The sequence below is a fragment of the Schistocerca piceifrons genome, chromosome 4 (assembly GCF_021461385.2).
Source record: "Schistocerca piceifrons isolate TAMUIC-IGC-003096 chromosome 4, iqSchPice1.1, whole genome shotgun sequence".
Lineage (NCBI taxonomy): Eukaryota > Metazoa > Arthropoda > Insecta > Orthoptera > Acrididae > Schistocerca > Schistocerca piceifrons.
The window spans coordinates 634,760,884-634,786,403 of record NC_060141.1 but is presented as its reverse complement, the minus strand read 5'-3'; the positions used below and the strand labels follow the sequence as shown (position 1 = coordinate 634,786,403).

The window sequence follows — 25,520 nt, the reverse complement described above, 5'->3', positions numbered from 1 at the left end:
ACTCACACTCACACTTTAAGTCATTAGGATGTTAGAAAGTATGAAACACAGATTTTTTGTAAAAAAGTTAAATTCAGAGGAATGATAAATAGTGCTTTATTCTCAGTATGCTCTATCGTTTGTAATACATTTTTCCTATCTTAAGGGCAATTAGTGAATACCAAGTCAGTAAAAATTATCATAAAAATTATCCTCTTTTGCCATGAACCATTCATAGAGCCATTTTTTCACATCTTCATACGAACCAAAGCGCTGTGCTTGACCCCTCTATGCAAATGAGTGGTAATCGGAAGGAGCCAAGTCTGGTGAGTAAGCTGCATGGGGCAGAATTTCCCAGTAAAGTGCTTCCAACGTTTTGCGAACCAGTTTTGCCACATGTGAAGGAACGTTTTCATGAACAAACATGACTTTGTGTTGCCTCTTTCGGTATTGTGGCCTTTTTCCAAGCAGCGAATGGCTCAAATTCGTGAACTGTTGTTGGTAACGTTTAGTATTAACTGTATCTCCACATTTTAACAGCTCATAATAGACCATGGCCTTCTGGTCCCACCAAACACAGAGTATTATCTTTCTGCCAAAGCAATTTGGTATTGCAGTCAATGTGGATGGTGTGTTGGATCTACCCATGATTTTCTGTGCTTGGGACTGTCAAAATAAATCAACTTTTCATCATCTATAGTTATGTGATTCAAAAATCACCTTTTTTTTTTTTTTGTACTGAGCAAGCAAAATCTGACATGTTTTTGCACTTTTCCATTTGCCTGTTGTTCAATACATGTGGTACCCATTTACTGGTCTTTTGAATCTTTCCTGTCTCACATAGCCGACTGGAAACAGCTTGTTGACTAACACCCAATTGCTCAGCAAGTTGTTTTTGTTTTCCCAAATCAGCTTCATTCAATAATGTTTCCAATATACATGTTCATATTTATTGCCGGTTTTCCATGTTCCTTGTTTGCAACATCAAAGTCACCATTTTTTAAATTCCAAAATCATCACTCACTCACACATATCTTGTGATGGAGCTTGTTCATCATAAACTTCTTGAAGTGATTGGAATGATTCAGCAGCAGTATTCTTCAAATGAAAACATAAAATTAATGCTCTCCATAAATGCTCTCTGTTCGATTTAATTTCAACATATTGAACACAACAATACAACACTTTGCACACATTTTTCCATTTTATCATTCATGCGCATCTGTCACTTGTTGACAACAATATGGCACAATGTCAAATCTTTATAGCACAAACTGCACTGGCACGATATCTGTTGCCTGAAATCTGCACTTCATACTTGTGCACCTGGTCGATCATCAAATTGCTGAGCTGTTTGCCAAATCTCTTCCCAATTGAGAATGTTCAATGTTGCTGGCCAAGACAGGGTTTTACAAGCATGATGATAAGCAGTAGAGACACTCACCATGTACAGGTGAGCTTTATCTTGCTGGAAGGTAAGCCCAGGCTGACTTGGCATGAAAGGCAACAAAACAGGGCATAAATATAATTGACATAGCACTGTGCTGTAAAGGCTGCCACAGATGACAACCAAAGGGATCCTGCTATGAAAACAAATTGCACCCAAAACCTTTATTCCAGGTTGCCAGGCTGTATGGCAGGTGACAGTCGTGTTGGTATCCCAATGCTGTCTGGGGCATCTCCAGGTATGTCTTTACTGGTCATCAGGGCTCAATTCAAACTGGGATTCATCACTGAAAACAGTTCTGCTCCAGTCAATGAGATTCCAAACTGACTGTCACCTGCCATACGGGCTGACAAACAGGAAGAATGGTTTGGGGAGACCATTTCTTTTCACAGCAGAACCCCTTTGGCTGTCATCCACAGCATCCTTACAGCACAGCACACAATGTTCTATGCCTCCTCTTTGTTGCCCTTCATGGCAAGCCACCCTGGTCTTACATTTCAGCAACGTAATGCCTGCCGGGACACAGGTAGAGTTTCTACCGCTTGTCATCGCACTTGCTAGGCCCTACATGATGTCCCCTGAATTTCGTATGTTTTTGGGCAGGGCTCTCCAACGAGCTTGGGATTTTGATGATCTAACATGCCAGTTGGACAGAATTTGGAACAGTACCCGTCTGGAGGACATCCAACGAACTCTATCAATCAATATCAAGCTGAATAACCACGTGCATAAGGGCCAGAGGTGGATCATCACTTTATTGGCTTGCTCAATTTCTGAAGCTCTTTCTCTTAAATAAGTAATCTAATTTTTCCAAAACTGTATTGATTTCTGTCCCATTCAAATAATACAATTCCTTTGTGCCCCCCCCCCCCCCCCCCACAACACAAGCACGTGCACGTGCACGCGCGCACGCACACACACACGCACGCACCTCCAACAAACACCCCCCCCCCCCCCCCCCCCCCCTACAGTGTATGTTCCTTGACTCATTGATATTCTCTTGGAATTTTAAGATTAATTCAAAATCTGACAACTGATACATTTCACAAGTATATTGACCATTATAATGCTCTTGCAGTGACTACTTGAACACACAATAAATTGTGCAATTCTTCTAGTGCATATTTTGATTACTAGGTGGCAGCAGATGGAATGCTCCACTGTTATATATGTCTATGATTATCAGAGGGGTCAGCTCTTTTCCACAATCAATATACAGGGTGTTTCAAAAATGACCGGTACATTTGAAACGGCAATAAAAACTAAACGAGCAGCGATAGAAATACACCGTTTGTTGCAATATGCTTGGGACAACAGTACATTTTCAGGCAGACAAACTTTCGAAATTACAGTAGTTACAATTTTCAACAACAGATGGCGCTGCGGTCTGGGAAACACTATAGTACGATATTTTCCACATATCCACCATGCGTAGCAATAATATGGCGTAGTCTCTGAATGAAATTACCCGAAACCTTTGACAACGTGTCTGGCGGAATGGCTTCACATGCAGATGAGATGTACTGCTTCAGATGTTCAATTGTTTCTGGATTCTGGCGGTACACCTGGTCTTTCAAGTGTCCCCACAGAAAGAAGTCACAGGGGTTCATGTCTGGCAAATAGGGAGGCCAATCCACGCCGCCTCCTGTATGTTTCGGATAGCCCAAAGCAATCACACGATCATCGAAATATTCTTTCAGGAAATTAAAGACGACGGCCGTGCAATGTGGCCGGGCACCATCTTGCATAAACCACGAGGTGTTCGCAGTGTCGTCTAAGGCAGTTTGTACCACCACAAATTCACGAAGAATGTCCAGATAGCGTGATGCAGTAATCGTTTCGGATCTGAAAAATGGGCCAATGATTCCTTTGGAAGAAATGGCGGCCCAGACCAGTACTTTTTGAGGATGCAGGGACGATGGGACTGCAACATGGGGCTTTTCGGTTCCCCATATGCGCCAGTTCTGTTTATTGACGAAGCCGTCCAGGTAAAAATAAGCTTCGTCAGTAAACCAAATGCTGCCCACATGCATATCACCGTCATCAATCCTGTGCACTATATCGTTAGCGAATGTCTCTTGTGCAGCAATGGTAGCGGCGCTGAGGGGTTGCCGCGTTTGAATTTTGTATGGATAGAGGTGTAAATTCTGGCGCATGAGACGATACGTGGACGATGGCGTCATTTGGACCGCAGCTGCAACACGGCGAACGGAAACCCGAGGCCGCTGTTGGATCACCTGCTGCACTAGCTGCGCGTTGCCCTCTGTGGTTGCCGTACGCGGTCGCCCTACCTTTCCAGCACATTCATCCGTCACGTTCCCAGTCCGTTGAAATTTTTCAAACAGATCCTTTATTGTATCGCTTTTCGGTCCTTTGGTTACATTAAACCTCCGTTGAAAACTTCGTCTTGTTGCAACAACACTGTGTTCTAGGCGGTGGAATTCCAACACCAGAAAAATCCTCTGTTCTAAGGAATAAACCATGTTGTCTACAGCACACTTGCATGTTGTGAACAGCACACGCTTACAGCAGAAAGACGACGTACAGAATGGTGCACCCACAGACTGCGTTGTCTTCTATATCTTTCACATCACTTGCAGCGCCATCTGTTGTTGAAAATTGTAACTACTGTAATTTCGAAAGTTTGTCCGCCTGAAAATGTACTGTTGTCCCAAGCATATTGCAACAAACTGTGTATTTCTATCACTGCTCGTTTAGTTTTTATTGCCGTTTCAAATATACCGGTCATTTTTGAAACACCCTGTATAATGTCACATGTCCAGATGCTTTCTCTATAAAGAATAACATGGTGATATCAACTTTTCCTTAAGACAGATGAAGTTCTTCATGTTTCAGTTGACATGCAGTGTTCTCAATTTTATGACAATTTAGACTGTGGAAGTATTGGTCACATTAGTGATTTCATGTAGTAGATGACATTGTTGCTGTAAGTTAGCCTCACTTGTTTTTACCCAACTCTTGGTCATATCAAAAAATTAATAAATTAAATGTTAAACAATAAGAACAATTTAAAACTTTTACAGTTGCTCAGTATGTAGTGAAATCTCACAAAACAAAAATAAAATATAGTTACACATACCTATCAAGTAGTAATAGCACCCAACAGCAAACCACGATACAGCAGATTCTGGGTACAGGTCAACTAAGCGATGTGCCAAGTAAAACAACTCTGCAAGAGACAAGAAATAGCACAACATTAAATAAATTATATTACCAAAAAACTACAACATACATTTTGAATAAATTATAAACTTCTAATTACCAAAACAAAAAAAACTACAACTGGAGAAGAAATTTCGGTTGTACATTAACACAGCGAAATTCTAAAGTGCCACCTCACTGTAAATACAACAAATAGGTGGTGTTCATAACATGATTGGACTTGTAAACACATACAGAAATCTAGCCCATTTCTCGTATCTTCTTGTCACAGTCTCTATATTTCTCCAGCTGTTTTCCTGCACCTCTCTACAATCTATGTCCTTCATAACTTCTCCTAAAAGACTGGACTCCATGGAGAAATCTTCTTTGGACATATTTTCTACAAGTTGATTTCCTTGTAAGTAAACTGTACAGCACATTAAGCAAGCAGTAGCTGTTGCTTCATATTCATTCTTCTTTCTTATTTCCTCTTTTCTAATTCTCTGTAATAATCCAACTCCACCAATCTATCTTCAAAAATCTACTGTTACAACATTTGGCTTTTGCCAATATTGTACAAGTTTTTCTCAATATAGCTGATCAATGTGTACTTCGCACAATAATTTGATATGTCAGTTTGAATATTTTATTTGCATGAAAAATGGAATAAAGCTTGGAAACATATTGGTATAGTTGCTCTATTATAGCTAGAACTTATTCACTGCTAGTTATTTCGTTCTTGTAATACTAAGGCCTGCCTCTTTATATAAACTGTTGACATCTTGTGCTCAGTATCTTATGGTTTTCTGCACTCATAGTTGGTCAAAATAAAAAGTAATGTGTGCGAAAATCCCTTAATTACATTCAGTCCCATTCTGGAGCACATATTTTGTTAGTTTTCAAGCTTCTTCTTTATGTCCTTTATGTCTGTTTAAAGGTGTTGGTGATTATCACAAGCCTAGTTAAAGAGTTTTATTTAATTTTAACAATATTGGAGAGATCTGTACTACCTGTTTATTAAATGAGTGTCGAGCATTTTAATACAAAAAAGTGTGTTATTCATGGTCTTAAGCCCAGGGCTTCAACCCACAAATGACATAAGGAATGGGAGAAGTATGGACTTCAATTAAAAAGAGATATATTGCAGGCAATGCAACACCTGAGAGCAAAGGAGGTAGCAAGAGTAACCGAGTTAGCTAGAGGTTTATCAGTCCGACACCTCACTCGAAGGGTTATGTGAAGGGTAGGAACCAGCAGAGTGAAGGTAAGTGGACACAAACAGTGCTGCTGTACCACTTGTGGAAGCCTTCAATCGACAAACAAATAACAAACTGTTAATGACTCAGGTGTGCTTGATGGGTGTGTCTCAGTATTACAGAGCACATGCAGTGGTAAACAATGCTGGTAAGCAATGTGGGAGCTGCTGGTAATGTCCATCAGCAAAGACCAGAGGACACAGCTGGAAAGTATCCTCACACAAGGAGTTACTTTGTTCTAAGAAAGCTGAAATCGTCTCCAGAGTCACCACTACAGAGTGTTGGCTTAGGCACTGACTGCACAGGTGGTGGAAGATGGTGCGAGTGCACATATGAGGCCACAGCAGATCACCCATGCAGGTTCAGTTATCTGCAAAACAGGCAGACAGTAAACTCTGGGTCAGTCAAGCTTCAAACTGCAATTCAGAATTTCGTCTTGCTCTACCACCATACGAAACCTTGTGCATGTCCTCCAGCAGAAGTTTGTCTCTGCACTGAGTTAGTACTTGTTCCTTTGAACATTCACTCAAGTGAACATCGAAAGCAGTCAATTTTACATTGTTATTCATATTTCCTTATCAAACTAAGATCATTCACTGGACACAACAATAGATACATTTTATGGTGCCAGGAGTGGGGATGGCCGTAGATTACCTGGAGCAATTACTTTTGAAATATTGGGTCCACTCAGTCCGACATCCCGGAAAAAAAATGGAATTGTTTTGACAATGCTTTTCACTTGAACAATAACAGTGCACAAGCTAAAGGCATGAGTAAAGTGAACACCAGAGAAAGGAGGATGTAAGAAAAAGGCAGAATGAACATTGCAGTTGGGTGCCTGGGGTCAAAGCAGTCAGACGGGAGCCAGAAATGCATGAGGATGCAGACGGTGCACAGCAGCAGATGGCGAATAGTGGCAATACTTCATTTGGTATGTGAATCAGCTTAGCAGTCATGTCACGTAATTGGGATGATAGTTTCTGTGACAACACTATTGAGCAAGTCACTCACCAGGCATTTGTTCATTTTTCTGAAGGACATTAGTTAATACTGCCATTATTTGATGGGTAACAGAAATATTGTAAGTGAAAGTGTAAAATTGAAATTTGTGAAAACCACAACAGATGGTTCAGTAAGCAGCAAATTGTTAGTTAGAGAGATTTAAGTGCCACTTGACGAGATGCACATACCATTATTGTAGAGAATTACGCCAGTAAAAGAACATTAGACTATTATTCAAGCAAAATGTTCGCATGCTAGCAGGAGCATGTAGAAAGCATGACACAATAAGGCTCACAACTCAGGGCAATAAAACATTGCTTTCAGAAGCCATTCTAGGCACAATGAGAGAGAGAAAGTTGGCAGGTAGCCTTGCACTCATTCAGGAGCTATTTTTGTAGCCTTGCGCTCATTCAGGAGCTAAGTCAACATGTCGATTCAGGGGATTTCTGATGACTGAACCGAAACAATAGTGCACGTCACAGAAATAATTGACACTATTAGAAGCAAGAACTCATTTTGGCATAGGAAAGCATGATGGCCTCAGCATGAGAGAAGGAAAGTATGAAAAGCAGTATTGCAGCACTGCCAAATGAAAAGCTAGGAATGAAGTGTTTCACGTGCAGTGGACCAAGACCATATTAGCACAAGATTTAGGATCGCATAACATAAGCCATTCTAGACACAACGAGAGATTCAGAGTTGGCAGGCAGCCTTGTGCTCATTTGGAAGCTAAGAAGACGTGTTTATTCAAGAAATTTATGACAACTGAACCAAAAAAATAACTAACAGAAGCAACAGCTCACTTTGGCAGAGGAAAGTGTGACAGTATCAGCGAGGGAGAAGAAAAGTATGAAAAGTGGTAGTGCAGCACCACAAAATGAAAAGGAAGGAATGAAGTATTTCTTGTGCAGAGGGGCGGGCCGTAAGCACAAGACTGTCACCCCAATAAAAGAGGGAGGAAGGTAGAGTCAGATGTAGTGGGAAATAGAGGTGGTGATAAACGAATGTCCAAGAATGTCCGAGAGAACAGCCAATACTGATCCTACCATTTTTTGGGTTACTTTCAAGAAATGGATGGGTTGTAAGTAGTAAGGTGATTGCAGTACAACTTGCCTGGGCACAAGTGCCCATGAGACAGTCGAACATGTGACATGTTTCAGATGTGAATGAATTGGTCACTATGCAAGAGATATACAGTGTGTACATGAATTCTTAAACAAAGAGGAAATTACAACATAGTTGCCTTACACCTTACCTAGAGAAGTGTTGGTGTTGACAGCAGACCATGGAAACAAAAACGATTTTGTACAGCTGTGAGCTGTGGCACTGACAACCAGATGAAACTTCTTGTTCATTGGTGGTTGGGGGGTGGGGGGTGGGGGGGGTGGGGATGAGTGTTCAGTTAGGTTTGGCACAAAAAAGTAGCTTAAAGGTGGTGGGAGGTATAGACAAAGGGAACTGTATCTAACATAACGTGAACAAGAAGTGGATTGCACGTGAAGCAACCCTCCCACATAAGGTGGGGAAGATGTGGATCTTAAATTTGACACACTAGCTGGTAGAGATCTCTTCAACAAAAATGGAGCTGTGATTAACTATGCCATCCAATGTCTGTGGTTCAGATAGAAACTGACTGAGATGAAGATGGAGCCAGACTGCAAGCTCCGCAAAGTGCATACAGGAAAGAGGCAGCTCTTTCAGAAAAAGACACACTTCTTTCAGAACAGGTTTGGAGGTGAAGATAAGGCACACTGAAATCTGAATGCTATTAGCAACAAGAAATGAGCTATCACCTTACAAGAAAAGCAGGTAGTACAAGTTGCTAAAGAGAAATAAAAAATTGATAGTCAGTGACTTGTGAGTCACAAGCAAGGTAACAGTAAAACAGGGTCATTCCATGTCAAATCAACAAATGAAACCACGTTTTCAACCTTACCCTCTTGGATTTAAATTAAATTAAGTATGCATATAGTACTCATAAATAGTACCACAAATTAATTTTTTCACATTTTTCTGATAAAAAGTTACCGAGTAATGGACTTTCAAAAATTGAAAAAATGACAAATTTTTGACCCACGGAACAATGTTGTTTCCTTCATAACTCGTGTTCTAATTAAGCTAGAACAATAAAATTTACTTCATTGGAAAGCTCTTTTAAAGAGCTTTTATATGATACCAAACATCATTAGTTTAATATATATATATATATATATATATATATATATATATATTAATAGAGGGAAAATTCTAGCTTTCGGGATTGGAATGACTCCTTACCCTCTCCCTTAAAACCCACATCCTTTCGTCTTTCCCTCTCCTTCCCTCTTTCCTGATGAAGCAACCGTTGGTTGCGAAATCTAGAATTTTGTGTGTGTTTTTGTGTTTGTTTGTGTGTCTATCGACCTGCCAGCGCTTTTATAGATGTGACTTACATATGAAATGAGATCCATCCTTCATGAAATCGTCCCCACTCCACCAAGAGTGTCTTTCCGCCGTCCACCGCCGCCCAAGCCACCTTCCCTACCCTCTGGCTCCTTCCCTTGTAACCGCCCCCGGTGTAAAACCTGTCTCATGCACCCTCCCACCACCACCTACTCCAGTCCTGTAACCCGGAAGGTGTACACGATCAAAGAAAGAGCCACGTGTGAAAGCACCCACGTGATTTACCAACTGACCTGCCTACACTGTGAAGCGTTCTATGTGGGAATGACCTGCAACAAACTGTCCATTCGCATGAATGGACACAGGCAGACAGTGTTTGATGGTAATGAGGATCACCCTGTGGCTAAACATGCCTTGGTGCACGGCCAGCACATCTTGGCACAGTGTTACACCGTCCGGGTTATCTGGATACTTCCCACTAACACCAACCTGTCAGAACTCCGGAGATGGGAACTTGCCCTTCAGTATATCCTCTCTTCTCGTTATCCGCCAGGCCTCAACCTCCGCTAATTTCAAGTTGCCGCCACTCATACGTCACCTGTCTTTCAACAACATCTTTGCCTCTTTACTTCCACCTCGACTGACATCTCTGCCCAAACTCTTTGCCTTTACAAATGTCTGCTTGTGTCTGTGTATGTGCGGATGGATGTGTGTGTGTGTGCGCGCGAGTGTATACCTGTCCTTTTTTCCCCCTAAGGTAAGTCTTTCCGCTCCCCGGGATTGGAATGACTCCTTACCCTCTCCCTTAAAACCCCCATTCTTTCATCTTTCCCTCTCCTTCTCTCTTTCCTGACGAAGCAACCAGGGGTTGCGAAAGCTCGGATTTTGTGTGCATGTTTGTATTTGTTTGTGTGTCTATCGACCTGCCAGCGCTTTTGTTTGGTAAGTCTTATCATATATATAAAAAGAACAAAGATGATGTGACTTACCAAATGAAAGTGCTGGCAGGTCGACAGACACACAAACATACACACAAAATTCAAGCTTTCGCAACAAACTGTTGCCTCATCAGGAAAGAGGGAAGGAGAGGGAAAGACGAAAGGATGTGGGTTTTAAGGGAGAGGGTAAGGAGTCATTCCAATCCCGGGAGCGGAAAGACTTACCTTAGGGGGAAAAAAGGACGGGTATACACTCGCACACACACACACATCCATCCACACATATACAGACACAAGCAGACAATATATATATATTGTTTATAAAAACAACATTGTTGAAATTATCGAATTTTGAAAAACTGTATTTTTAAAATTCTCAAAAAAATATATGTGAAAGATACACTTTACATCTACATATTCTGAAAGTTTCAACTTGGGATGAGCATGGGATCACTATCAAAAGCAATTTTATGTTTACCACGATTCTCCAAAATCACAGTCTGATAGGTGAATTTCTATTATTTTGCTACACATGAAAATATTACAGTGTTAGATTTTGTTACATGGTCCACAAATTGTACTTTTTAAATGACTAACTGCTTATTAAACTTTAGTGGTAACTATTTATTAATAGCTGTAAAACCAATTTGGGGGGGGGGGGGGGGGGGAGAAAAAATTAAGCTATCTCTCATTTTAAAGATTATATATAAAATGATTCTTTGGTGTTGCTATCTGCAATCTATTCAGTATTTTATCTCTGGTTAATATTGTCAGCAATTTTCACCTATTGTTGAAAGTGACCCACACATTCTTTTGTTGTGAGACAGCTGTAGTGAAATAATGTGATTAACTCTGAAATGTGTTTTGAATCAAGCTTAAAGGTACTTTTGTACAAACCTCACAAGAGTCTGTAAGTTTGTATGCCTACAACCAGTTAATGTTTGCATACTATTAACATAATGAAATATTTTTTTACAGGAAGTGAAAGAATAGAGGAGTAATATTGTGTAGTATTGAATATAGAAATCTGGGGCATTCAACTTCAAAAACATTTTTTTAAATTAGTTTGTTCACTTGAGAAATATAAAATGCCTAAAATTTCAGCTTTGTGCTGTAATCCATTTAATGAAGAGGGCCACAATAACTACAAGAAAAACTTACGGCCTGGATGATAGCAAGAAAACCTTTCTTAACTTTAAATCAAAAAGTGTGTGACAAAAAAATTGCACGAGTAGAAATTTGTGATACGTCTAGCACAGAAAATGATGATCTACTGTATCCTGTGGTGAAACAAGAAACTGAAAAGGTTTTATGTGATAGTGACGTACAAGACATTGCAGCAAGTGAGGCCTTAGAAAGGCTGAATGCTTCTTTGCAGTCCGTTGGTGAGTCGCCAATTAAGAAGAAACGACTCTGTGAAGCAAAATATCCTAAGGAAAAACTAATTAAATTAACTTCAACAATTCAAACAAAGGTATTATTGTTACCTTCCGAAAAAGAAGAGGTACATGATCATGCAGAGTCTGAGATGATCAGTCAGCTAAAAGATAAATTTCGTACATGTACATCTCGAAGTAAACAGATGGACATTCTTACCATTTTACCTAAAAGCTGGAGTGTTAAGAAGTTTCGAGATGAATTAAACGTAACAAATTACATGGCTCAAAGAGTAAAAGATTTGGTGAAGGCCAAGGGAATTTTGTCTTCACCAAACCCAAAACCTGGCAAGACTCTTGATCAAACAACTGCTGATTTTGTTAGAAACTTTTATTGTTCTGTTGAGATAAGCAGGGCAATGCCTGGGAAAAAAAAGATTTTGTGCTTGTGAGAGATAACGGAGAAAAACTGCAAGGGCAAAAACGGCTGGTTTTAAGTAATTTGAAAGAAATTTATGTGAACTTTAAAGACAACCATCCAGAGCTCTACATTGGATTTTCAAAGTTTGCAGACCTACGTCCCAAAAATTGTGTTTTAGCTGAAAGTAGTGGTACACATAGTGCCTGTGTGTGTACTACCCATCAAAACTTCAAAATCATGCTGACTGGATGTAACATTCCTCAGCTGAGAAAGGATGAAGCTAATCCAATAATCCAGACTGCATTGCAAGAGTTGTATGTAATCCATCATTACCTGCTTGTCATTTTGGTGAATGTAAATTCTGCCCTGTCCCAGAAACATTTAAGACACATTTACAAGATTTGTTGAATACTAATGATATTGAAAATATAACTTAACAGCTATGGGTTTCCGTTGATCATACATCTCTAGAAACAATCATAAAATCATCTGACAACTTTATTGATTTTTTTTTTTTTTAAATCGCTTACACGACATTCATTTGTTGCTAGCCAACAATCAACCATCCAAAAGAGACTGAGAAATGAACTTAAAGAAGGCGAGGTCTTAGCGATCTGTGACTTTTCTGAGAATTACTCCTTTGTCATCCAGGACGAAGTTCAAAGCTATCACTGGACAAACATGCAAGCAACGATTCATCCCATTGTTGCTTATTACAAGTATGGGAACAAACTCGAGCACACAAGTCTTGTAATCATATCAGAATGCCTAACACATGACACTCTTGCTGTGCATTTGTTCCAATCGTACTTGATGGACTTCCTGACTGTTAAATTCGGTAGAAAACCAAGAAAAATACATTATTTCTCTGCTGGAGCAGCAGCTCATTATAAAAATAGGAAGAACTTTATCAACCTGTGCCATCTTGAAGAAGATTTCCAAACTGAAGCTGAATGGCATTTTTAGCCACCTCGCATGGGAAGGGAACTAGTCATGGTGTTGGTGGAACAGTTAAACGACTTGCAGCTCGAGCAAGTCTGCAACGGCCATACAGTGATCAAATAATGACACCAAAACAACTTTATATGTTTGCCAAGTATAAAATAGAAGGAATGAACTTCAAGTATGCTACTAAAGAAGATCACAAAAATGAAGAAATGAAACTTCTGGAGAGATTTGAGAAATTGTGCAAAATTGTAGGGACACAAAAACTTCACACTTTTATTCCTTTTAGCAAGGACAAAATAATAACAAAAGTGTATTCAAACTCTTATGATAATAAAATTGACTTGGTGACAGTTTCTGACAGTGATACAATACCGTTCAAAGACATAAAAGGATATGTTTCTTGTGATTATAATGGACACTGGTGGTTAACCTGTGTACTTGAAAAAAATCAGGAGAAGGATGAAATCACAGTTAGTTTCTTACATCCACATGGACCGTCACCATCTTTTACATTTCCAAGTCATCCAGACATTCTTTCCATAAGCAGTAGGGAAGTAGTGGCAATTGTGAACCCTCAAACTGCTACAGGGCGAACATATAAGTTATCCAGCGCAGAAATGTTGATGTGCAACAGACTGATTAGTTTGAAGCATGAAGAAGTGCACTAATAGGATGCCTATTTGTAAATAATAGTAACTACTAACTGAATTTAGGTCTGATCTCAGGTATTCATCTTTCTGCGTTTATTTATTTATTTATTTTAAGATTTCATTTTGTATTTATTAATTACAGAAGCATAAAACATATGTCCTTTTCTCAATTATAAGTTATTTTTAATTTCCACATTTTACAACAACATACAGCTGGTGAGAAGTAGGCCTAATATCTAAAATAAATTAGTTTTTACGAATTTTTAAAGCACCACTCTTAACGTAAAATTGCTTTTGATAGTGATCCCATGCTCATACCAAGTTGAAACTTTCAGAATATGTAGATGTAAAGTGTTTATTTCAAATATATTTTTTTTGAGAATTTTAAAAATACAGTTTTTCAAAATTCGGTAAATTCAACAATGTTGTTTAATTTAACAATTTGTGTATATATATTAAACAAATACTAACAAAGAGATAGAAGGGCTGGCCAGTACTTGCCACAGCTCAGTACAGCCGATAGATACGCAAAAAACAGAACATAACCGAAAATTTATGTTCCTAGCTTCGGAACAAATGTTCCTTCATCAGGGAGGAGAGAGGGGGAAAGAAAGGGAAGAAGGGAAAGTGGACTCAGTTACTCACAACCCCGGTTATAACGCAACAGGGAAAGGAAAACAGGGAGGGTAGCAAGGATGGAGGCATGGTTGTCAGAGGGAAGCCAAAGATATTCTACTGTAAGTACTGTGCCAGCTTCAAACCAAAGAGGATGCATACAGAAGTAAAGAGGTATATAGTATAATGATAAACACAACTATGTAGGATGAAAAGAAGCGTGAATGGCTAAAGCGGAAAGGGAAAGAGGAGAAGACTGAAGAGTAAATGGGAGTGAGGTTGTTTAACGTAGGTTCAGTCCAAGGGGATGGCGGGATGAAAGGACGTGTTGGAGTGCAAGTTCCCATCTCCGCAGTTCAGACGGACTGGTGTTGGGTGGGAGAAGCCAAATGGCACATACAGTGTAGCAGTTCCTAGGTCCCTAGAATTATCCTGGAGGGCATGCTCCGCTACTGCGTATTGGACACCTCCTAGGCGGACAGTTCGTCTGTGTCCGTTCACGCTCAGCCAGTTTAGTTGTTGTCATTCCGACGTAAAAGGCTGTGCAGTGCAGGCATGTCAGCTGATAAATGACATGTGTAGTTCCACACGTGGCCCTGCCCTGAATTGTGTATGTTTTACCAGTAGCGGGGCTGGAGTAGGTGGTTGTGGGGGGATACATGGGGCAGGTTTTGCAGCGGGGTCGGTTACAGGGGTAGGAACTGCTGGGTAGAGAAGGTAGTCTGGGAATATTGTAGGGTTTAACAAGGATGTTGCGGAGGTTAGGGGGGCGACGAAAGGCAACTCTGGGTGGTGTGGGGAGAATTTTGTCAAGGGATGATCTCATTTCAGGGGTTGACTTGAGAAAGTCATATCCCTGGCGGAGTAATTTGTTGATGTATTCGAGGCCAGGATAATATTGGGTGACAAGGGGATGCTTCTGTGTGGTCTGGGGGTAGGAACATTGTTGTTGGACGGGAAGGAATGTATTGCTCGGGAGATCTGTTTGTGGACAAGTTCTGCAGGATAGTTGCGGGAGAGGAAAGCACTGGTCAGGTTATTGGTGTAATTGTTGAGGGATTCGTCACTGGAGCAGATACGTTCGCCACGAATACCTAGGCTGTAGGGAAGGGAGCGTTTGATGTGGAATGGATGGCAGCTATCAAAGTGAAGGTACTGTTGTTTGTTTGTGGGTTTGATATGGACAGAGGTGTGGATGTGAGCTTCAACAAGATGAAGGTCAACATCCAGGAAGGTGGCTTGGGTTTTGGAGAAGGACCAGGTGAAATTCAGATTTGAAAAGGAGTTGAGGTTATGGAGGAAATTAAGGAGTGTTTCTTCACCATGAGTCCAGACCACAAAGATGTCATCTATAAACCTATACCAGGCCAGGGGAAGCAGTTTGTGTGTGTGTGGTTAGAAGTAATTACAGGTACAATTAGCATCTCCTCCTCATTTCACATAAAGATTCTAATAAATTATTTCATGTGCAGTAGCTTGCTTGCATTATTTTTTTTAGTGAAGAGCTTTGTGTAATACACTACTGGCCATTAAAATTGTTACACCACGAAGATGATGTGCTAAAGACGCGAAATTTAACCGACAGGAAGAAGATGCTGTGGTATGCAAATGATTAGCTTTTCAGAGCATTCACACAAAGTTGGCGCCAGTGGCGACACCTACAACGTGCTGACATGAGGAAAGTTTCCAATCGATTTCTCATACACAAACAGCAGTTGACCGGCGTTGCCTGGTGAAACGTCATTGTGATGCCTCGTGTAAGGAGGAGAAATGCGTACCATCATGTTTCTTTCTCTGATAAAGGTCGGATTGTAGCCTATCGCGATAGCGGTTTACCGTATCGCGACATTGCTGCTTGCGCTGGTCGAGATCCAATGACTGTTAGCAGAATATGGAATCGGTGGGGTTCAGGAGGATCATACGGAATTCCGTGTTGGATCCCAACGGCCTCATATCACTAGCAGTCGAGATGACAGGCATCTTATCCACATGGCTGTAACGGATCGTGCAGCCATGTCTCGATCCCTCAGTCAACAGATGGTGACGTTTGCAAGACAACAACCATCTGCTTGAACAGTTCGACGACGTTTGCAGCAGTATGGACTATCAGCTTGGAGACCAAGGCTGCGGTTGCCCTTGACACTGCATCACAGACAGGAGTGCCTGTGATGGTGTACTCAACAACAAACCTGGGTGCACAAATGGCAAAACGTCATTTATTCGGATGAATCCAAGTTCTGTTTACAGCATCATGATGGTCGCATCCATGTTTGGCGACATCACGGTGAACGCACATTGGAAGCAAGTATTCGTCATCGCCATACTGGCGTATCATCTGGCATGATGGTATGGGCTGCCATTGGTTACACGTCTCGGTCACCTCTTGTTCACATTGACGGCACTTTGAACAGTGGACGTTACATTTCAGATGTGTTATGACCCGTGGCTCTATCCTTTATTCGATCCCTGTGAAACCCTACATTTCAGCAGGATAATGCACGACCACATGTTGCCAGTCCTGTACGGGCCTTTCTGGATACAGGAAATGTTCGACTGCTGCCCTGGCCAGCACATTCTCCAGATCTCTCACCAACTGAAAACGTTTGGCCAATGGTGGCTGAGCAACTGGCTTGTCACAATACGCCAGTCACTACTCTTGATGATCTGTGGTATTGTTTTGAAGCTGCATGGGCAGCTGTACCTGTACACGACATCCAAGCTCTGTTTGACTCAATGCCCAGGCTAGAGTCCTGCATGACCGAGTAAGCGAGCACAAAATATGAGATGGGGTGAGCACACCCTAACTGGATAGGCTGCCTGCACTAGTTTTAGTGACCGAGCATACAAGCCGTGACCGAATCCGTAGCACGTAACTTCAAACACGTTACACGTGTCATTATCTGTGTGAGACTGCAGCCAGTACGGGCTTCTCATTTGTGGTGTGTCTCTCTCTGTAATCATGCAGTGCAAGGAAGCCAGTGCAGTAAGATGTAAGATTGAAACCAATGTTTACACATTGAAGAAACGGGAAGGTCAAGGCATAAGATTGAAACCAATGTTTACACATTGAAGAAACGGGAAGGTCTACAAAGCCAAGTATGGAGTACATTTCTGTTGGTTATAGACAAAAACAGTGCATCTACTGGGTACGTATCATGCATAAATTGCTCCACATTATTGTGTTTCCAGTTGGGAACCACTCATTTAAAGAAACACAGGGATACCGGCAGCAATAAAAAATAGTATTACAGCAAAGTGTGTTGCAATGTGTGCTAAAGATATGAGACCTTTTAATGCTGTTTTCGGTAAACGTTTCAGAGAACTAGGCCAAGAATTAATACATCTAGGTGCGCATTATGGAGAAGTTAACGTGGCAGATGTCATGCCACATCCCTCTACTATAAGCAGACATGTCAAAGAACAAGCTGATGCAATATGAAACAGCATAATGCCTTCTGTTATTGCGGAAGTTATTAATAAAACATGTGCTCCGACAGTTGATATGTGGACTGATTCGCATAATCAGGTAAACTATTTGACGCTTACAACACATTGCTTTAACACAGATTGGTCTCTTGTGAACAATGTTTTATTTACAACAAAATTCCCGGACGTTAAGAAGACGGGAGTAAATATTACGAAAGAAAATGAGGGGAGGATGGCTTGATTGTGACATTTCGCCGGACATGTTGCACAGTTTTGTTTTTGTCTCCAACCAGGGTGCCAATGTAATAAAGCCTTGTGCTGCTCATTGTATAAACACAACACTTAGCCATACTTTCGATGAAGATAACTTCTTGTTAAATCATGCCCCTAACATCGCATCAACAATAAATACTGCAAAATGCATTGTAAGGTATATTAAGAAAAGTGGCCTCTGCTTGTCTTTGAAATCATTGTTAAAACGAGAGGTCTGCACATGCTGGAACAGCTTGTATACTATGCTGGAATCGTTACACACTCGGTATAACAAAGTTGCTGCTTTTCTGACGGAAAAGGACTTTGCTTACAGATTGCAAGGATATGATAATGAGCTTGCAGGAAAAATTGCGAATTTTCTGAGACCATTTAAAGAGGCCACAGATGAATTAGAAGGCGAAAAAGAACCGACAATCCAGTTAGTACTTCTTTGGTTTCACAAGCTGCAACAAATTTGCAGTGTCAATAACACTGTCAGGTGCGTAATTACCACAGTTAAAAGCACTGTTTCATTATGATATGCGATAGATTTATAATTAACTAACGTAATTGATGTGTACTAACAGATATGTATATTTTACCAGGAGGTACAAAGGATTAAAAATCAATCCTTGACTTTTGATTGTGAGAAGATTGTGATCACTTCCAGGCATAAAATTGCTACGTTTCTTTGGCCGTCTTTCCGTGATCTTAATATGCTTGAAATAAACAAAAAGCAGGAAATTCTTAGCAATGTACGACAAATGTGTGCTACTTACGCAATCATTAACATAACAGTTTTTGCATAGTTAGTGGATAGTTTATTATAGAGAAACGGGAATGTTATAATTCGTATAATATTTCATTAACGTAAAACACCTCGTTTTTACGGGAACGTTTCGATGGTTTCCACATCAGTTCTGCATTACTTGTCTCGTTGTTTACTATCATAGATCCTTCAAGTACTGTCATCACCACCCAGAAAGAGAGATTGTGTCAAGGAATGGAGGAACAACAGATCATCTGCAGCAGATGAAGTAGATCTCTACATTTTAATGCACCCCGGAGATGATGGTGACATCTGAAAGTGGTGGAGCAGACATGAAACAGATCTGCCAGGCCTGGCTGCAGTTGCAAGACGTATTTTATGTATCCCAGCAACAAGCGCACCCAGTGAAAGACGCTTCAGTAAAGCCGGCATGTTACTAACAAATCGCCGCAGGCAATTAAATCCAGAACGCGTTAGTGATTTACTGCTGATCAACAATAACTATAATTTTGTTTCTGTTGCAAACAAGTGAAAAGTATGACAAGTTACGTCTGTAAATGTTTAATGTTCTTTGTATGCTTTCTTTATGAAGGTGGTTGTCTTCTAGATTACAGGGACAGCACTTATTTAATGTTTCCTATTAATGAAAAGAAAAATATATCTTCTGTTTGGAAATGAGACTCGTTTTCTATCCGTGATTGTATTGAAATATCATTTTACTTTCCAAGTGCTTTATGAATTTAGCTGTGTCACGGTACCTGTTCTTGGAAACATTACTTTGTATTGAAAGAGAGAGACAGAGATAAATACATTGTGTATGTGTGTGTGTGTGTGTGTGTGTGTGTGTGTGAGGTGAGAGAGAGAGAGAGAGAGAGAGAGAGAGAGAGAGAGAGAGAGAGAGGGGGGGGGGGGGCGCTTGGATTTGTACAGTACAGTGCAGCAAGCAGGGGCAAGGCAGGTGAGACGTCAGCGGTGACTGGTCATGCTCGGTTATCCGCGTGTCCGGAATCTGGACTACAGACATGGGGCGAGTACATGACCGAGCCGAGTCGTGTGGGGCCGGACACGAGCGACTCGGTCCCCCCCCCCCCCCGTCAACAGGCGAGCCGTGACCGGTCAAACATTGGGCGTTGCAGCACTCTAGCCCAGGCGTATCAAGGCCGTTATTACAGCCAGAGGTGGTTGTTCCAGGTATTGATTTCTCAGGGTCTATGCACCCAAATTGTGTGAAAATGTAATCACATGTCAGTTCTAGTATAATATATTTGTCCAATGAATACCCGTTTATCATCTGCATTTCCTCTTGGTGTAGCAATTTTAATGGCCAGTGGTGTAATAATGGCATGTGATAATTACGTCATCAGTCCAAAGCTTCACAGTCAAATAAAGCTTATTCCTAATTACGAAAGGACTAATTAACTGAAATGAGACAGTGGCATCACAAACTATTTTAACAACATGTATGGAAGCAGCAATCGTTCAGTTGTATACCATGTCAGTAAGTTTACAATACAGATAAAAGTGTGAACAACTGCACTTCAAAGAATACCTGTGTAAGTCATTTAAATAATATCAGTCATTTCAGAGCTATGTGCAATGTATGAGGGCTGTTCAAAAAAGTAAGGTGACTTTTCAAACTGCGCGGGCAACGTACATTTGATTATCAATCTTTTAATCTTTTTTTTTATGTTGGTACACATGTCCTGAATATATGTTCACAGTTTCAAGTGTACAGCATACTTTGTTTTTGACAGATAGAAAGGTTAGATGTGTTTTGCATCCAATTTTGTGTGAAAAATGGAATCAAGTGCACTAAAACACTTGAAATGTTGACAGTGGCATACAATGAGTCTGCTCTAACTAAAAGAAATGTTCGGCAATGCAATTTTTTTGGACATTTTTGGGGACGAGATGTATGTCGACGAAGTTGCTTCAGAAGAACCGTCGCATGAGCATCGCTCAGGAGCTCTTGGATGATGTCAATGATGATCCTGATTTGCTCAAAATGGTCATAACTGGTGATGAAACATGGGTTTACGGTTACGACGTTGAAACCAAAGCCCAATCGTCCCAAAGGAAGCATCTTGAAGAGTCATGACCGAAAAAAGCATGCCAAGTTCAATGTCACTGGTTTCCCCCACCCCACCCCACCCTGCACCCCCCTACCCATTACCGTGGCATACTGCATTATGAATTTTTGCCTCGAGGTCGTATGGTCAATAAAGAATATTACCTTGACGTTATGCGCCATTTGTGAAAAGCAATCAATACGCAAAAAAAGTCTGGAATTGTGGAACAACAATTCATGGCTTTTACATCAAGACAATGCACCTGCTCATTCATCGTTGCTTGCGAAAGATTTTATGACCAAAAACAATGTGACAATCATGCCTGAGTTTCAATGATTGAAGAAATAAAAACTGCATTGCTGGAAGTGCTCAAAGCTGCACCAAAAAGTGCTTACGAGAAGTGCTTCGAGGACAGGAATAAGCATTGGCACAAGTGTATTGTATCTGTGGGGGATTACTTCGAAGAGGACAACACGAATATTGATTAATAAATAAATATTTTTTTCATAAAAATATAAAGTCACCTTACTTTTTGAACAACATTTTTCACTAGCTAGGAGATAAGTTATCTTACACAGAGAGCATCCAGCGCAAAGTCAAAATGTTACCACAAATGAAAGCTTGGGTGACTTTTTTGCAGCACTAAAGAACACTGAAAGCACAGAAGAAAGTGTTCCAGCAGGAAATAAGAGAAAATGTTGGAGCATGACATAATAGCACCCAGCAAAAGTGGATGGAATTTCCTGCTGATAAAGATCCCAGAAAAGACAGACGGTGGTGGAAAAAAAAATTGGTGTTAGCTCACTGGCTATAATTGTCTAAATGAAATCTACCTAAATTTAGTTTATTCATTGACGAGGATAGACAAACTCACAATTTAGCAGAAGACTATTAATACATCCAATCAGACAAAGAGGATTGAGAACAGAAGGCTTTCAGTACACTATATGAACTTAATGAATATAAACACAAGCTAACGGGCTTCAAAACAGCTCCATGTACTTTCCAGAAGCTGGTGAAATCCTTTTTACAGGGCTAGAAGGCGACAAACTGTTCATTTACTTGGATGATGTAGTGATATCCTATTCCTCCTTACAGAACCACAATGTGAGAATAACATAAGTGATGGCGGCAACTGGTAGTGTTTGTAATTCGCATGTGTATGAAAGTTACAGTTCAGTATTAAAAAACAACAAATATATGCCTTGTAGTGATATTACTGTGAAGATAAACGAACAAATAATCAGTCTGTAGAAAACTGTGGAAGTCCTACAAAAAGAAATCATATACCTGAAGAAAGAAAATCAGCAGCTAAGACTCACTCAGAGAGCATGTGGGATTTCAGAAGCAGCAAATAACGAATCACAGATATTGAAGGTAAGCTGTACTGTAAAGGAACCTCCGCTCTGGGAAACGGTTCACCATAACAATACCTTAGCAATAGTAAATAAACAGCCAAGAAGAATAAGGTTCGCAGACGAAAACAAATATTCTCAGCTCTGCCAGGTAGAAGACAGTGTAAAAACCTGTAGAGTGAACGGAAGTAAGTTTTGTGAACGAAGTGATGAACAAGAAACATTCGCAGCAAAACAACATAAGTAGCTGAAGTGTGAATGTTAACAAGTTTCATGAACAAAGTAACGAACAGGAAACATATGCAGTGAAACATAATAGTGCTAATAAATATCAAAAAGAAATTCAAACAGGAGTGAAACAGTGCAATGGTCAAAATTTTGTATGTAAAACCTAAGTTACATTATTAGGTGATGGCCAAGGTCATAATGTTTCAAGTTACCTTAATGAAAACGTAAATCTTGAGTGTCTGGGGTATGTGTATCCTTCAGCAGAAGCCAAGGATGTCTTGCAAAACGCTAACAAAAAGGCTTCTGAAGCTGATGCCATTGTAATTATGACTGGAACAAATGACATAGCGAAAAACCACAGCGTGAACTTAATAAAAGATTTAAGAAGCACATTACCAAGTATCACATCGAAAAAAGTGTTTGTTGTCGATGTTCCACTTAGATATGATCTTGCAAATCGATCCTGCGTAAATCGCGAGGTACTGGAAGTAAACAAACAGCTATATCAACTGTGTTCGAAATTCAAAAATACCACAATCATTAAAGCTAGCGAGTTTGACAGGGAGTGCTATACACGACAAGGATTCCACCTCAACAACCAAGGAAGAAGATTAATCTCGGAACTGATTACCAAAACTGTGAGTAAAGAAATGGCCACCTTTACGGTAATACCACTGGACCAGGCAAACCTGTAAAGCCTGCTGGTCTGTCTGGCAAAATATTAAAAGATATGTTCCAGCAGGATCAAAATAGTCTACAAACCATTCACTCTGAGCCCAGAAAACTAGATGTATCCGAACGTTGTCAAAATGGGGCCTTGCTACCAGCAGTAGACTTACAAACAACTCAAGATATCAGCTGTATAGAAGTGCCCTTAAAAAAGACAATCTCAACCCTCTTCTTCACAGCCCAGGGTTAGCAAAAATAGTCTTCTGTTCTTACATATTAATATTCAGTCTTTAAGAAAGAAGTTGGGAGAATTGCAGTACTAGTTAGAAACTTCCAACTGTGGTATACTCAGTGTAAATGGGCATTGGCTATATTCATCAGAAATTGATCTCAATATTCCATTTGGTTACTCCTTAGCTAATAGTTACTGCAGATCAACAATTGGACATGGGGGTGTTGCAATGTATATTAAGAATGGACTAAATCTACAATACTTTATTATTGAAGTCACAGACCTGTGCATAGACACCACCTTTGAGGCTGCAGTTGTACATATACCTAAACATAATATTATTGTTGCATCTGTATATCGCACACTATCTTCTAGTGAATATGAATCTATAGTAATTTTTTTAAAAAAACTGTTAGTCTTACTAACTAAGCCTAAATATAAATACCAAATATTTTAATTTTTGGTTATATTAATATGGATATCAGCGTACAGAGTCATATCATATTGGAATTCTTGGATAGCTTAATAGCTTTTGATTGCTATTGTCTGAATGATAAACCTACTAGATATAATGCATGTTTAGACAATATAATAAGTAATATCCATGAAAATAACGATGAAATTGGAGTAGTCAAGTTAGGCATAGCTGACAATGATGGGCTATGGATTACAGTCCCAGTCAGCATTCCAGATGAACAACACAAAACTGTTAGACCTATGAATGAATGCAACAGCAACATAAGAGAGTTTAGAACTAGATTAAGATCAGTTAGCTGGAATAACATCTGATACAAAGATATGTGTGTGAATAACAAGCAAATTATTCATGGAGGACATTGCAAGAATATTTGATGAGTGTTGTCCCAGATTAGTAAAAAACACACACACACACACACACACACACACACACACACACACACACACACCAAGCTCATAAACCACAGAGACTAAATAATTGGTTCACACCATACCTCAACAGCATCAGGATTATGCTTCTTATGTTTAAGGACAGATCTCATAACAGCAGCGAGTACATTAGAATAAGAAAAATTTATAGATCTGAAATAAGCTTGGCAAAACATAGGGCGAATGATAACTATATTCTTAAATCTAGAAACAGCTGTAAAGCTGCCTGGGAAGTAATTAAATGTGAAATAATAGAGGGAAACATTCCACGTGGGAAAAATATATCTAAAAAGAAAGATGATGAAACTTACCAAACAAAAGCGCTGGCAGGTCGATAGACACACAAACAAACACAAACATACACACAAAATTCTAGCTTTCGCAACCAATGGTTGCCTCGTCAGGAAAGAGGGAAGGAGAAGGAAAGACAAAAGGATATGGGTTTTAAGGGAGAGGGTAAGGAGTCATTCCAATCCCGGGAGCGGAAAGACTTACCTTAGGGGGAAAAAAGGACAGGTATACACTCGCACACACACACATATCCATCCACACATACACAGACACAAGCAGACATTTGTAAAGGCCCGCTTGTGTCTGTGTATGTGTGGATGGATATGTGTGTGTGTGCGAGTGTATACCTGTCCTTTTTTCCCCCTAAGGTAAGTCTTTCCGCTCCCGGGATTGGAATGACTCCTTACCCTCTCCCTTAAAACCCATATCCTTTTGTCTTTCCTTCTCCTTCCCTCTTTCCTGACGAGGCAACCATTGGTTGCGAAAGCTAGAATTTTGTGTGTATGTTTGTGTTTGTTTGTGTGTCTATCGACCTGCCAGCGCTTTTGTTTGGTAAGTTTCATCATCTTTCTTTTTAGATATAAATGTGAAATAAATAGACCAACAACTCAGCTAGCTATACCCATTGCTCCACAAATCTTAAACTCACACTTTGTTAACTTTAGTTTACAACAAGATTTGTCTCCCCCCAAAGCCATGCTTGATGCAAAAACGCTTTTAGGTTTAAATAAGAATGTAGTTCATAAATTCTGCTGGGCAACAGTAACTGAAAATGATGTTAGCAAAGCAACAGACAAACTAAGTAGTTCCAGAGCAGAGGACTTCTATGGTCTGTCAAACTTTGTCATAAAGAAGATATCAAGTGATCTTCTGTCCCCTCTAAGCACTCTCATTAACCGTATATTACAGCAAGGGATTTTCCCCGACTGTTTGAAAATAGCAGTAACTATTCATATATTTAAGAAAGGAGATAAATCAAATCCAAGTTACTATCATCCGATCTCATTAATCCGAATAATATCTAAAATAATCAAAGACTGTGTTCACCAACAAATGTATCACTATTTTGAGAGGAATAACCTATTAAGTAGCTCACAGTGTGGATTCAGGTCTAAAATATCCACAGTTAAAGCAATTGAAAATATTG

The 25,520-nt window shown here is 40.0% G+C and overlaps 1 protein-coding gene across 2 annotated transcripts in view; it reads right to left on the bottom strand.

The window, feature by feature from the left end:
- Window positions 1-25,520, bottom strand: part of LOC124795056 (cell division cycle protein 16 homolog) — a 212,744-nt gene that overhangs the window by 64,241 nt on the left and 122,983 nt on the right. For both annotated transcript variants that reach the window (XM_047258852.1, XM_047258853.1), the window contains exon 7: window positions 4,527-4,616. In XM_047258852.1, coding sequence (XP_047114808.1) covers window positions 4,527-4,616 — 90 coding nt within the window. The remainder of the gene's footprint in view (window positions 1-4,526; window positions 4,617-25,520) is intronic.